The following is a 15967-nucleotide window of genomic DNA, read 5'->3' as shown; positions in this document are numbered from 1 at the left end:
AGCAGCATGAAAACAAACTAATACAGTAGCTATTCTTTACTCCTGCCTTACTCTTTTAGGTTGAGCAAATTCACACCATCAGTAAGATTACTTAGTTTTTGTTATTGGTAAATTTGAAAACCACATATCCATCTGTTAGCTCTAGGAGATCTGAATCCAAATACATCCAGCAGTAAACCAGTAGGGGATGTGTGGATCTCCACAGTATCTTGTAGACATGTGCCTGCACCTACCTCACCAAGACAGCTGCTCACTTCACACCTCCCTGATGAGACAGTTCTGTGTGTCACCCACAAGGGCAGTAGAAATTGGGGAACCCCAAGCCTTTTGTTATGATCACTATTATTATTATCAGCATCATTATTAGAACAGTGACCATAATAGCTTTCAATCACTAATTGTCTTCATATGTTATGCCACCTCTGTTAAGCCTATTGTTGAAGGTAATCCACACAGTAGCCTGCAAAGGTAGGTGCTGCTGTCTCTGTTTCCAGGTGAGGAAGCTGACTTAGTCACTGAATCACACAAGGAGTTAATATGATACATCAGGGAATTTAAGCTATTTCTCAGAGGTTTTATAGTTTTTTGACTTTGTAGTTCAATGGGGAGGTGGAGGGGATATGCCCCTATACTTTTGCATTTAAAATTTTTTTGTAAAAGTGTACAAGTGAAGGTAACTTCTTTAGAGATATTAGCAACATTTTAAGTCAAAACAAACCAAAAAGAAAAAGAGAAAGAAGAGAAAGAAAAGAAAAATAGAAGCGTTTTCTATTATGTTACTATCTAGTCTAATACTTCATGGAAAGGAAAGCCAGAAGAGGGCCACCTGCTGCCTGAGAAGAGTTGGCAGTAACTGGGATCTCAGTTATCAGTCAGCCTCAAGACTGAGCCTGCCTGAGGCAGCAAGCATGGAAATGTGTTCACACATACAAAACTGATAAATTTTACAAAGTGGGGATTTGAAAATCCAAGAAGTTCAGATTAGAATGTAACAAATGGAGAGGGACTCGGCATGACTAAAATAGATGGAGCACAGAGTATCTTCCTAAACAAGAAGGGAAGAAACAGTGCAGCAAACCAGGAAGATAAATACCTCCTGCCTTCCCTTTACAGGTCCAGGGAGAAGTGAGTCATGGACCATGCCAGAAGAGACTGTTTCCTCCCTGTTGGGCTCCGGTACTTGCAGTTGGTAGCCCCCACTTTGGTGGGAAATGATTGTGCCTTAAGCATCATTTCCGCCCAAATTATTATTATTATTATTTCAACACAAACCTGGAAGTTCCATCTTGGAGTGACTTGTTTTAATATTTTGTGGACATCTTAAATCCACAGCTTCACTGGTTGGGTCCAAACCCACAGTTGGACACTCCTTCAGCTGTACATTCTCCTGTGCTCACAGCATCTGCTTTTCAAAAGTGCTGATATCACAGAGCTGTTATAAAACAGTGAGTGATTATGTTTGATTGAAACAAAATAAAAGAGAAGTTTTCTATGTCAATATTATGTTCCTACTTAGAGAAAAATGAAAATAGAACTTGAGAAGGCAAGGAACTTAAACTAAATGCAGAAGCTCATGAGTGAGAATTTTTCCATTCCTGATTTTTTTTCCAGGTAAAAGAATCACTTAATTAATATGTACAAGGTGATCACTGTGTCCTCAGAACTATCCTGGAATTCCGTTACGAATGAAAAACAGTTCCTGCCTTTGGATAGCTTTTAATAAATCAAAAGTCACTGAGTGAACTCCATGGACAGCTACTTGTACAGTGTGTTGCACTAGGTTTGGGGATGGGGGGTAAAAATAAATCTAATGCTTATTCTATGACTGACTTGCTGCCTTTCAAGTGAGTCCCTGGGTCTCAGGTTCCTCACTTGTGGAAGGCAGAATAACAGTTCCTGCCTTGTACATCTCATAGGGACGTCATGTGTATCATACAGAATAATGTTTGCGCAGCCCTTTGAAATCATTATGCAGTCCCCATCCTTAAGATACCTGCTTTGAGGTCAGGGATACATGACAAAGAAATGTAAAATGACCAGTGAAGACCCCTGGGTGGTCTGTGTTCAAGTGCCAACTATTTGGTGGTTGACTTCAAATGCCATTGGAAGGAGAAGCTAAAAATGGAACCATTTGGTAAAAGTATGGATTTTTCAAAATATTTAGACATTTAGTGTTTTATAGCAACTCCATACCTGCCATTCACATGTTGAAATTGATGCAATGAACATTCTTTACCATGTATCCTGAGGAAGGCCAGTTCTGTTAGGATTCCCCCAAAGGCAGTCTAGCTGCTTGGGCTTCAGCATGGCATACAGAATGTGGAGGGAACATTGGGGAGGGGCACTTACCAGTACCCCAATGTATACCTCAGTGCCATGCTAAGGGATTGACCTAACTCCTTGAGAAAGGCTATTTCCTACCTTTGATTAACTATGTACCTTTAAATTTTAGAGTAGGTCTTGGATCTATGCACCTGTGTGAGTATGGTGATTATCTAGCTTTTAATCTGATTTCATCTGCCACAGGCAAATGAAAATGGAGCTTAAGGTACCTGGGAAAAATGTGTGAGTTATGATAGTTGCTTTCTAAATATAAAGGGAAAGATTCCTTATACCGAATTTCATATTCCACAGAATATGCACACATTATATATTAATTTAATAAAATCACAATCCCAGAATATGCACACATTATACATTAATTTAATAAAATCACAATCCCAGAAAAGAGACAATATGACTTACTAGCTCTTTAAAAGATTTGTCAACTTGTGTGAACCATTGCACTCATTGTGGATCCCACCATCCATGATTCACAGCCCAAAGGGACTGCAGTTTGCCTACATCATGGTTTATATTTTCAGTTTGTGAAGAATAAATGGTTGAGACTGAGTCCCAGCTGGTCTCCAGGAGATACATATTTCCATGGAAAACTGAAAGAGCACAGAAACCAAATGTAGAGATAGCAGACAATTTTAGTTGCATAGTTCAGTTTCCATCAGGCTTGTTTTGATCTGTTATAGACCTGACCATGAGAACAAAAGCATCTTCTCTCACCAGGCTAACAGCTGTTTCTCTCTTCTAGTGTTCTGTTTCCTGTGGTGGTGGAGTGCGGATTCGCAGTGTCACATGTGCCAAGAACCATGATGAACCTTGCGATGTGACAAGGAAACCCAACAGCCGAGCTCTGTGTGGCCTCCAGCAATGCCCTTCTAGCCGGAGAGTTCTGAAACCCAACAAAGGCACTACTTCCAATGGAAAAAACCCACCAACACCTGATCAGGACCCCCTAAAGCCTGTCCCTCTACCTACATCCAGGCCCAGAATGCTGACCACACCCACAGGGCCTGAGTCTGTGAGCGCAAGCACTCCAGCAATCAGCAGCCCTGGTCCTACCACAGCCTCCAAAGAAGGAGACCTGGGTGGGAAACAGTGGCAAGATAGCTCAACCCAACCTGAGCTGAGCTCTCCCTATCTCATTTCCACTGGAAGCACTTCCCAGCCCATCCTCACTTCCCAATCCTTGAGCATTCAGCCAAGTGAGGAAAATGTTTCCAGTTCAGATACTGGTCCTACCTCGGAGGGAGGCCTTGTAGCTACAACAAGAAGTGGTTCTGGCTTGTCATCTTCCCGCAACCCTATCACTTGGCCTGTGACTCCATTTTACAATACCTTGACCAAAGGTCCAGAAGTGGAGATTCACAGTGGCTCAGGGGAAGACAGAGAACAGCCTGAGGACAAAGATGAAAGCAATCCTGTAATGTGGACCAAGATCAGAGTACCTGGAAATGACGCTCCAGTGGAAAGTACAGAAATGCCACTTGCACCTCCACTAACACCGTATCTCAGCAGGGAGTCCCCATGGCCACCCTTCAGCACAGTAATGGAAGGACTGCTCCCCAGCCAAAGGCCCAGTACTCCCAAAACTGGGACACCCAGAGTTGAGGGGATGGTTACTGAAAAGCCAGCCAACACTCTACTCCCTCTGGGAGGAGACCACCAGCCAGAACCCTCAGGAAAGACGGCAAACCACAACCACCTGAAACTTCCAAACAGCATTAATCAAACAAAAAGTTCTGAACCAGTCCTGACTGAGGAGGATGCAACAAGTCTGATTGCTGAGGGCTTTTTGCTAAATGCCTCCAATTACAAGCAGCTCACAAACGGCCATGGCTCTGCACACTGGATCATCGGAAACTGGAGCGAGGTAAGACATTTCCTACCCCAGGCCTGGTTTTACATGGAAAAAAGCTAGGAGTGTTAAATTCATGTGAAAATTTCAAAATGAGTTTGCATTAAAATATATTCTACTGTGAAAACAAAAGGAAGCAATCAGACCCATGCCCTCCCCTCCCTCCTTACCCCCCAACTCTTTAAATGGAAAAAAAAATTATGTAAATTATATAACTTGTGAAGTTTTATAGATATATTGTCTAGCTTTTAATCTGACTCTACCTGCTCCAACCAAATGAGAGTTCCTGCCTTGTACATTTCATAGCGATGTTGTGTATATCACACAGAATGATGTCTGTGCACCCCTTTGAAATCATTATGCAGTACCCATCCTTAATAAACCTGTTTTGAGATCAGGGATACAAGACAGAGAAAGGTAAACTGACCAGTGAAGACCCCTGGGTGGTCTATGTTGAAGTGCCCACTGTTTGGTGGTTGACTTAAAATGTCATTGGAAAGGGAAGCTAAAAATTTATATACAGGGAAGGAGAACAAATGCAGTGAGATATAGTGAAAAGTACCCTGAACTAAGTCAGGAAGCCTGGGCAGTCGGCTGTGTGATTATGGCGAATTCATCTATCTTTCTGAGCCCTTTTTTTGCCTACAGAATGATAAGGCAAGTGTAGATTATCTCTAATGTCCCTTTCAGCTATAAACTACAATGATCCTATGATGAAGGATGACTGAAAAGGCCTGATTCACATTTCAATCAAAAACCTAGTTTTGAGACTTGGTTTAAAATTGTGAAATAATCACAGATAGAATAGAAACCTAAGACAAAACTTGTTAAAACAATTGTATAGCTCGCCATATCAGTGATTTTTTTTCTTTTCTTTTTGGTTTGTTTGAGTACTTGCATTTAAAAAATTCATTTTGGCTTATTGAAAGAATTAGAATATAGAGGAAGAAGAAAATAAGCATGATGACATCATGCTAGCCCCTATTTTCATGCTCCAGAAATTCGGCTAGATATTTGTCTTTCCATTTCTAGAACTAATTACATCCTTTGAAGCATCAAAATCATTTCTCACCTATTTGAAATCTGAATGTGTAGTATACAAACTTGTTAATATAATGTAACAATGCAAAAGAGGACTTTGTGGCAAAGTAATCACATGTTCAAATCATTCAGCATTTTTATGACATTTCATGACTCATCTCCCCAGTTAAAGGGAAGTAAACTATTAGCAGCTAATATAAAAATAACAATTTAGGTATAACACTTTATAAAGCATGTAATTTACAAACCACTTTCACAGGTAGTCTCTTATTTTTTCCTTTTGATGGTCCTGATGAGTAGGTAAGTATCTCACTGATACTGACTTAAAAATAGAAAAAGAGATTTGTAACAGTTAACTGATTTCTCTGAAGATGCAATTGGATGATGAACCTTCTGTCTCTTCCCACTCTGATCTGCTATCTCTCTGGTGGATTTTAGCACCAAGTGACAACTTAACTATATAAAATTCTTTTATATAAATTAATCAACATCATTTGTCATGGAATTGACTACAAGCAATAAATAGGTAAATTCAAACCACCTCCAAAATTTCTTGCATCAAATACTATAATTGCTTGCATTTGAGCTATGTTTTCACTTTGATTTATGTTTGATTTCTAAAATGAGTTATCACATTTCCTTCATCTTATCATCTCCATTTAGAGGTAAAGAATTCAGCTTCAGAGGTAGAAAAGATTTTCATGCTTACAGTAAGCCAATTTGTTGAAGGAAGGAGATGAATGGGTCTCGTGACTCCTGACATTTTAGTCCTGTTTCTTTCCTAATCAGTTTCTTTCCTAAGCATGCATCAGGCTTTATAAGCATGATTTTATGCTAATGAGCATAAGTTCTCTCATTTAATCCTTACCACAGTCCCAGGAGATTGGTAGTATTTTCCCTATTGTAGAGGCATGGAAACCGAAGCTGAGAGAATTTAAGTAGCTAGCCAGAATCGTACATACCTGTGAGCTACAGGGATTTGAACTCAGATAGATGGACTTCAGAACCCATGACCCCTGGCTCTGCAAATCAGAAAATATTACCATCCTCCATGTCTTTGATTTTATTTGTTTCTTCTTTGGTCATATTACATGTGAAAATAATGCAAGTTATGTGGTGACCTTGGGTAGACAGATGAGAAAATGACATAGTTCACAAGAAAGTTCTTTAAAATAACATTGAGGCCATTCATGGTTACTTTGAGTTCACAGGGGCAAATTGTCCCTCTATTACCACAGTGGGTCCAGGCTAGATGTTTTGAAACAAAATGGATCTGTTTAGGTGTTTTTGAAGTGATAGTGTTCGGATTCCCCTGAAGGCAGTCCGGCTACTTGTGCTTCAGCATTCCCTACAGAATGCGGAGGGAACATTGGGGAAAGGCACCTGCCAGTACGTTTCAAACAGCACTCTCAAGATACATATTTTCTTCCTAAATCATGGTATCTCTAAAGGGCAGATAAGCAGGCCCACTGTCTTCCTTCAGTCGACACAGTTTAGACAGTGTGTGGCTTCTGTGGATTGAAAAACAAAGAAAACAAGTGGTAGAAGTGGAGGCTACTAATTAATTTCTATTTTGATATTTAGTTAATGGCGATAAGGTCTGAAAGCACCTACAATTAATGACACTGGGCCATGAGAATAAGACAGCCTAGGTCAAACAGAATATGAAAGAGTAGGCGATAAAAGGCATATGTGTAGAATTGATATCAGAACCATTAAAATATGAATGGCATGTGTGCGTATGCCTATGTAATTAGAAATCATACTTGCCTACACTCACACACATTAGGAAGGCTAGGCTTCTGTAACAAATAAAGCCCAACAAGTAATGTCTCACCAGAAGAGGTGTTGATTTCTCAGTCACATGGCAATACAAGGTGATTCCAGTCTGCAGTGCTGATGGTAGAGGATGGTGCAGTCATTTGGGAACCCAGGCTAACAATGGCTCTACCACCTTCCCATCATCAAATTTGCCCTGGGATCACCATCCCAGTCAATCAGAAAGGGAAAAGGGCATAGAGGCACTCCTGCAGGAGGTTGTATGCTCCAAGCCTTGAAGTGGGACAAATCACTTCTGCCTACATTCCATTGTCTAGAACTAGGTCTCATTGCCAAACCAAACTCAAGGAAGCTGGGAAATGCAACCCAATTATGTGCCCAGAAGAAGAAAAAGGATTGTGTGAATATCTAGCACTCTCTGCCACTGACTGTAGGTAGCCTATTCTGAAGCAATGAGGATTTTGACCTATTGGGAGGTTATTGCAATAGTCCAGATGAGGCATGAGAACTATAAGAAGAATGTTCAGGATGAAGAGGGGAAAATATATCTAATATATATTTGAACTTACAATCAGGGTTTGTAAATAATTGGATATGGGGAATGAAGAAGAGAGAGAAGAAGAGAAGGAGTCTGTCACTGACTCATTGACTTTTTTTGAGACAGGGTCTCACTCTGTCACCCAGGTTGGAGCACAGTGGTTTGATGATAGCTCACTGCAATCCTGAACTCCTGAGCTCAAGCAGTCTTCCCACCTAAGTCTCCCGAGTAGATAGGAACAGGTGCCAACCACTGCACCTAGATAATTTTTTTATTATTTTTTGCAGAGATGGGAGTCTTGCTGTGTTGACCAGGCTAGTCTGGAACTCCTGGCCTCAAGAAAAATTCTGCCTCAGCCTCCCAAAGTGCTGGGATTATTGGCATGAACCACTATTCAATTTGGGTTTTGGCTATTCCATTTGAACTGATTGTCATTGACTATTCAATTTGAATCAGCTATTTAATTTGAATTTTCGTTGTCTGCTGGGTGGTACTCCTATGAACTGAAATTGTCTCTAAAAACAAAATGGTTGTATGATGACCCAGATATTCGTTTTTTTTTCCCCATCCTCTTAACTTTTCATTCATCACGAAAACCCAGAGCAGTTGTGGAATTATGGAATTTAAATGTGTTTTAATTATTTTGTCTTGAGAATATTTAATACATGTTAATTAATTGATAAATGTTAATTGATTTAATGAGACATTACTATATCCATGCAAATTAAACCAAAATGAAGTACGCATCAATTATGATTACTGTTTGAGCTCAAATGTTAATTAACACGTTTTGATTATAGTAAATCAAGATATAAAGAATTAATTCTATCTCAAACGTCATTATTTGACTTTGACAGAAATAAACAGTCTTATTGAATACATTATAGCTCACCAAAAAAAAAAAAAAAAACTGGCAACAGTGGTGGAACGATTAACGGCTATTAATTCCTGGCAGTTTGGCTGGAAAAAGAATATTGGCTCAGATTCTAGAGTTTTCAAAGCTGTAAGGACTATTACCAGAATAGAGCTCCGCATTTGGCAAGAGTCCCCCCTTGTGACAGGGCCTGGTGCCTGCTCCCTTTGTGCATGTTTTGAGAGAAAATGTTTAATAAATAGAACTGAAGGCCAGCGCAGTGGCTCACGCCTGTAATCCCAGCACTCTGGGAGGCTGAGGCAGGTGGATCACTTGAGGTCAGGAGTTCGAGACCAGTCTGGCCAACATGGCAAAACACTTTCTACAAAAAAAATATAAAAATTAGGCATGGTGGCGCATGCCTGTAGTCCCAGCTACTCGGGAGCCTGAAGCATGAGAAACACTTGAATCTGGGAGGCAGAGGTTGCAGTAAGCCAAATTCGAGCCACTGCACTCCAGCCTGGGTGACAGAGTGACACCCTGTCTCAAAACAATATATAATAATAATAAATATCAGGGAGGGTCAGGGTTCAGAATGAAAACTCTGAGCTTTGAGTTCCTCACTGTCCCTGATTTTTATTTCTGCTTATTCCTGAAGCTATTTATTTGGGATTGCCTCTCTCCATAATGAGTCACTTATCTCCCAATCACCACATCTTAGAGCCCGTAGAATCACCATTGATATCAATTTGCCTCTGTCCTACAAAAAAGAAAAAGATTGTAATAGTTTTTCAAGTCAGTGTCACCTCATCATTCCTGTCCTCTCCTCTTTATGTCCTCTGTTAGTCTAAGGCCCAGTGGTTTCTAATCTGATGGTAGGAGGAATTTACAGATGAAGGAGGATGTTTTTGTTTGTTACAACAATGTGGGGAAGGGGCTGCAACTAGCATTTAATGTCTGAAAGGCATGAATGATAAAAGTCCCATGACATTCAGGAAAGTCCCTTATAAGGAAGAATTGTTGAGTCCCAAATGCCAATGGTGCCCAATAGATGAGAGTGAAGGACCTGGGTTACCACTCCTGCTTAGAACACCTGCCCTTGCATCCTTGCTGGTCTGTACACCTCCAGCCTCTCCCTTCTCCTAACTTTTCCACACCCTGTTGCACAAGACATGAGACTGCCAAATTCATCCTCCAAAAAGCTATTCTAATCATTCCAAACTCCTGGTCATAAGTCTTTGATATTTCCTCATTTCACACTTATTCAGATAAAATCTACTGTAACCCAATATCCAACAGCCTTCCCAGGCTTACATAATCAAGCTTTCAAAACATACTGCCTCCTACTTTTCTTCCTCCATGCTAAGATTCAACAACTCAGTTGCTTTAAACCTCCTGCCTCTCCCAGTCTGATGTCTCTATTCATGCTGGTTCCTCTCCCTGGAATTTCCTTCCCCTTCTCCTCTGCCCTTTTAAATCCTACCTGTTCAGGATCAAGCTTTGAGTCTGATCTTGCACAAAGCTTTTCCTGATCCCTAAAACAGGAAGTGATTTCTAATGTTCCTTGGGTGTGATCTGAAATCGCTCTTGCAATGTCCTCCCGCCTTCTGGCCTGTGGGAGGCTGTCCACAGCCCCATTGGACACAGCACATTCCTTTCATTGTGTTTTCAAATATTAAGTAATTGATATAAAAGCTGAGCTAACACTGTAAGTAGGTATAAACCTTGAAGCCAGACTTTCTGGGGTTTAGTCCTGACTCAGTAAATTACCAGCTGTACATCCTCACTCTATCTCATTTCCCTCATCTATGAAATGGGGATGATGATAATGTCCAACTTATATGACTTAGGAGATAAAAGGAATAACTATATGTAAGGTACTCAGAAGAGTGTCGGGCACATAGGAAGTACTCAGTAAGTGTTTGCTCTGATCCATATTTACAAAACAGAGAACTTCAGTGCTATGCAGTGTGCGTGGGTATGGCTCTTATTTTGATAGAGACTCACCTCTCATTGAATTGCCCCATCATTCAGTCAGATCCCTTGGGCCAGTCAGTTAACTGTAAACTGTGTGGTCGTGTAAAATGGAAGTGATAGCATAATTTTCCACAGCATTTCAGAGCAGTGTTCATATGGTGCTGATGTGACCCCCAGCATCAGTTCTGGTTCTGAACACCTAGATACTGACCTTTGACTTGGTTAGTCAGTCGCCACAGGGTCACTAGGTGTAATGAGCCCTCGTCCTCCAGCAGGCCAGCCCAGGTTTACTTTCATAGCAGAGGCAGGGGTCCAAGAGCAAGAATGGAAAGCACCAACTCTTGAGAACTGGAACAGCATCATTCACTGCATTATGTTGGCCAAGGCAAGTCATAAGAACAGCCCTGATTCAAGAGCTGGAGAAAAAAATTCCACCTCTGGATGACAGAAGCTGCAAAGTCCCCTTGCAAAGAGCATGGGTTTAGGGAAGTATGAACGATGCAGGCCATTAGTGCAATCAATCTATAGTACTTCAGCTGTTATGTCTATTACCTAGATAATAATATGATACAAAGGAGAAAGTGCTAGGAACTTAACAAAAGAAACAAATCCTGAAGAATTTTAAGGAGGAGAATATATTACCTCTATAAATGACCCACTTGGAAAAGATGATGATGTAGTAGAAAATAATTTCTACTTTTCTCTTTCTGTGATCTACAGATTATCTACCTAAGAACTCATATTATATATGTGTTATAACACAAGAACGTGCACAAAATGAAATATAAAATTATATGGAGAGTGAAGGCCGGGCGCGGTGGCTCATGCCTGTAATCCCAGCACTTTGGGAGGCCAAGGAGGGCGGATCACCTGAGGTCAGGAGTTTGAGACCAGCCTGGTCAATATGGTGAAACCCTGTCTCTACTAAAAATACAAAAGTTAGCTAGGTGTGGTGGCACACACATGTTAATTCCAGCTACTTGGGAGGCTGGGGCGGGAGAATTGCTTGAACTTGGGAGGCAGAGGTTGCAGTGAGCTGAGAACATGCCACCACACTCCAGCCTGGGCTACAGGGTGAGACTCCATCTCAAAAAAAAAGAAAAAAAAAATTATATGGAGAGTGAAATTACAGCAAGAGAAACTTAAGTCTGATCTTTATTTACAGCCTATCAAAAGAAACCTTCAAGCATGTCATAGATGGAACTTCCACCCTGTCTTTTTTTTTTTTAGTTCAGCACTCTGTTTTGCTCATCCAGAAACAGCCCCATTTAATGAGGATGAGCAGGGGAGAAGGGATGCAAGAAAAATCAGTTACAGGAAAGAATCAGGCACATAAAAGGGAACAAATTTTGTGATGGACATTTGCATGGTTTTCAAAGTGACCCCCTGCTAAACCTGAGATATTTAAGAATTATAAACAAACAAAAACACTTTGAGGGGAATGAGCTGTATGTGTGGCAAAAGGCAACTGAGTTCTTCACCACCAGTGGATCGAGGGATGAAAAGCATCATGCTGTAACATCTTTCTAACTCCGAGTGTGATCTGAGGACCAGCAGCATTGACAGCACCTGGGAGCTTGCTAAAAGGCACAATCGCCTCCCCTTCCCAGACCTACTGAATCAGAATCTGCATTTAGCAAGGTCCCCAGGTGATTCATATGGTCCCTAAAGTTTGAGGAGCACTACTGTAACAAATATTGTCCTGGGTTTTAGAGACAGAAAACCCTTTGGGCAGGTCAGCTCTCAAAGCCTGTTTCTTCATCTACACCATAATGATACCAGTCTACAACTCAGGTTTGTCATGGAGAGAAATAACTGAGATAGTATCATTCAGTGTTAGAGAGGAGAGGCAAGGGGCAGACACCTGGACCTGACATCCACTCCGAACAGCGTTGGTAGGAAATGTGGCAGCTTGCCTGCAGCCCCCTGGGCAATCATGCCAGGATAATTAATTTTTTTTCTTTTGAGACAGGATCTCACCCTGGCACCTAGGCTGGAGTGCATTGGTGCAATCATAGCTCACTGCAGCTTCAAATTCCCAGATTCAAGCAGTCCCAGCAACTCAGCCTCCTAAGTAGCTGGGAGTGCAAGTACACACCACCACACCTGGCTAATTTTTAAATTTCTTTAGAGATGGGTGCTCCCTATGTTGCCCAGGTGATCTCAAACTCCTGGGCTCAAAGGATCCTCCTGCCTCAGCCTCCCATAGTGTTGGGATTAAAGGCATGAGCCACTGCACCTGGCCTGCCAGGATAAGTTTTAAAGGGAAGCAAATTTCCATTTGCATTGAATTTTCCTTCTACATGCAAATCAGGGTTTCTCAACCGTGGCTGTTTGTTAAAATAAGCTGGGGAATTATTTTTAATACTGAGCATCCCTGGGTCCTACCCCAAGAGATTCAGATTAATTTGTGTAAGTGGGGTGCCCCAAGTGTTGGTAATTTTTAAAAAGCTCTATGGGCAATGTTAGTGAGCAAATGGGACTGAGAACTGACTCCAGGATCCCAGTGATGGGGCATGTGTGGGAAGGTGACACTCAGCCTCTGTCATCTCTCTCCTTCCCTGCCACAGTGCTCCACCACATGTGGCCTGGGGGCCTACTGGAGAAGGGTGGAGTGCAGCACCCAGATGGATTCTGACTGCGCGGCCATCCAGAGACCTGACCCTGCAAAAAGATGCCACCTCCGTCCCTGTGCTGGCTGGAAAGTGGGAAACTGGAGCAAGGTAACTTATCAGGCTTGGCAGAGTCTTAGAGGTAGAGAAGGTTGGGATGGGTTGGAAAGGGAATCTTACATAAGCACTTGCTAAAGTCATTTTTTTCTTTTTTTATTATACTTTAAGTTCTAGGGTACATGTGCATAACGTGCAGGTTTGTTACATATGTATACCTGTGCCATGTTGGTGTGCTGCACCCATTAACTCATCATTTACATTAGGTATATCTCCTAATGCTATCCCTCCCCCGTCCCCCAACCCTACAACAGGCCCCAGTGTGTGATGTTCCCCTTCCTGTGTCCAAATGTTCTCCTTGTTTAATTCCCACCTATGAGTGAGAACATGCGGTGTTTGGTTTTTTGTCCTTGCGATAGTTTGCTGAGAATGATGGTTTCCAGCTTCATCCATGTCCCTACAAAGGACATGAACTCATCCTTTTTTATGGCTGCATAGTATTCCATGGTGTATATGTGCCACATTTTCTTAATCCAGTCTATCATTGCTGGACATTTGTGTTGGTTCCAAGTCTTTGCTATTGTGAATAGTGCTGCAATAAACATACATGTGCATGTGTCTTTATAGCAGCATGATTTATATTCCTTTGGGTATATACCCAGTAATGGGATGCCTGGGTCAAATGGTATTTCTAGTTCTAGATCCCTGAGGAATCGCCACACTGACTTCCACAATGGTTGAACTAGTTTACAGTCCCACCAACAGTGTTTTTTTTTTTCTACCTTTCTGCTCCCCTTTTACCTCTTATAAAATCAGGGATGAGCAAATCATGGGCATTACCATAGGCCTACTTCAAGTTACACAAAAGTCTTAGAAGTACAGAGTTTTTATTAACCCACACGTGGTAACCCACCTGCCCTTTCTCTTACAAGATAAACCAGAAAAGTTAAGTTTGGGTTATTAATTGCTTCTCCAGCATGCAATGCTATTTCTATATTACTTCAATGTAGCATTTTAATGAATAATCCTATATTATCACATATATAACTAAATCATGAATCACCTGTGCTTTACAAAGCAAATATATGGTTTAATCTTTCAGACCCAAAATGAAACGAAAGCTGAGATATAAAGAATAATTTGGTCTTTAAAAGCATACTCCCTGCACTGATCTTCTTGTTTATTTTTATTTTTTTGAGATGGAGTCTCGCTTTGTCACCCAGGCTGAAATGCAATGGCGTGATCTTGGCCCACTGCAAGCTCTGCCTCCTGGGTTCAAGTGATTCTCGTGCCTTAGCCTCCCGAGTAGCTGGGATTACAGGCACCCACCACCATGCCAGGCTGATTTTTGTATTTTTAGTAGAGATGGGGTTTCACCATGTTGGCCAGGCTGGTCTCGAACTCCTGACCTCAAGTGATCCACCTGCCTTGGCCTTCCAAAGTGCTGAGATTGCAGGCGTGAGCCACCACACCCAGCCATACTGATCTTTTTAAAGTGCAATTTACCATCTTTGCTAATCTTACTGTGATTACTCATTTTGCTGTGCTGTCTCCATAGTTCTTGTGAAAAGAATGTATCATGTTTTCAGATTAGTTAGCCTTGGTGCTTTGAGACACTAACTAGGCCTGATCTGCTTGTCACGCTGGACTAGGGCTTAGCCAGCTCTTGGGGGATAATTCAAGGCTATAAGACATTGGTCAGCGGTGAGATTGAGGGCCAGTTGGCAGGTAGGGAGTACACAGGTGTGAGCTGTGGATATACCTGTTTGCCATACATGATCAACCCTAGGAAGCCTGGTAGGCCCCTGTCTTCTCTCCAGGGAGCTGGTTCCTCTTGATAGCTGAGATAGGGGAGAAAGGAAAAGAAAGAGCTACCCAAGAGGTTTAGGAAAGCTGATGTCACCTCTAGACATTTGTTTCTTCATCTAGTGAAGAGCTCATGTCCCCAGACAAACAGGACCCAGAGGTGTTGCACTGGGCATTTCTGCCTCTAGCTCTCCTGGCAGACTTACCATCAGACAGGAACATGGGATGCTACTGTCTGATGGTCGGTCTTTAGGACCCTTTCCCAAAGCAAGGCTCTGGTCTTTGGAAGAGAGGGGTTGTGAGGCTACTCCTTGAGAAAATTACCACCTTCTTTCTCTTTCTATATAATTTTTCTTTCAAGAATCGATACTGGTCTTTTTTATTTCTCTTCCAACTCATAACAAACTCAGGATCCAAAAAGGACTGAAAGTTTGGCTACAACTTCTCTTCCATATCCAGAGAAATCTCAAGAAACATCTCATATCCCTGAGCTTGCCAAATGTTGACCAAGTCCTAAAGTTCCACTTTCCCCTCACTGGGAATAATCATTTTGTTGGAAATTACATGACTCATGAAAAGGAAAGATGTGTGAAATAGCTTGTGTTTTGAAAAGGTCAGCTCCAGCCTGAGGGAGTCTAGCCAGTGCAAACCCTGGATGAGAGATTAGCAAGCTCATCTCTGGAGTCTGGCCTCCCTAGAAAGCCTGGCTTGACTCCTTGCCTGGCCTATAGGGTCTCTCTCATGCCTCTCTCTCTCTCTCTCTCTCTCTCTCTCATGGCCTATAGGGTTGCAGATATATTGATTAATCTCTGCAGTGCCCTGAGTGGTTTTGTAGGAGTTATTTCTGACACATCATCAAATTCAGCTAGAATGAGGTAACTACTATATCTAAAATGTAATCCTCAAAATTACTCTATTCCTACCAGTAAAGAAAGTGTCTCTTATTAGATAACAGATAAAGCTTATATCAAAGACACTATTTAACTACTGATGGTCAGTTGCCATGATTTTTTTTTTTCTGACTACTATTATGGGTATTGCATACATCAGCAGTCCCTAACCTTTTTGGCACTAGAGATCAGTTTTGTAATCTCTACAAAATTCTTTTTCCA

At 41.5% G+C, this 15967-nt stretch overlaps 1 protein-coding gene across 1 annotated transcript in view; it reads left to right on the top strand.

The window, feature by feature from the left end:
* ADAMTS12 (ADAM metallopeptidase with thrombospondin type 1 motif 12) overlaps nucleotides 1-15967 on the top strand; it is a 381409-nt gene that overhangs the window by 330828 nt on the left and 34614 nt on the right. Inside the window, exons 19-20 of the mRNA XM_054489129.2 lie at nucleotides 3086-4207; nucleotides 12951-13103. Of these exons, the coding sequence (XP_054345104.1) occupies nucleotides 3086-4207; nucleotides 12951-13103 (1275 nt within the window). The remainder of the gene's footprint in view (nucleotides 1-3085; nucleotides 4208-12950; nucleotides 13104-15967) is intronic.

The sequence above is a fragment of the Pongo pygmaeus genome, chromosome 4 (genome assembly GCF_028885625.2).
Source record: "Pongo pygmaeus isolate AG05252 chromosome 4, NHGRI_mPonPyg2-v2.0_pri, whole genome shotgun sequence".
NCBI lineage: Eukaryota > Metazoa > Chordata > Mammalia > Primates > Hominidae > Pongo > Pongo pygmaeus.
This window is presented reverse-complemented; position numbering and strand designations above follow the sequence as displayed.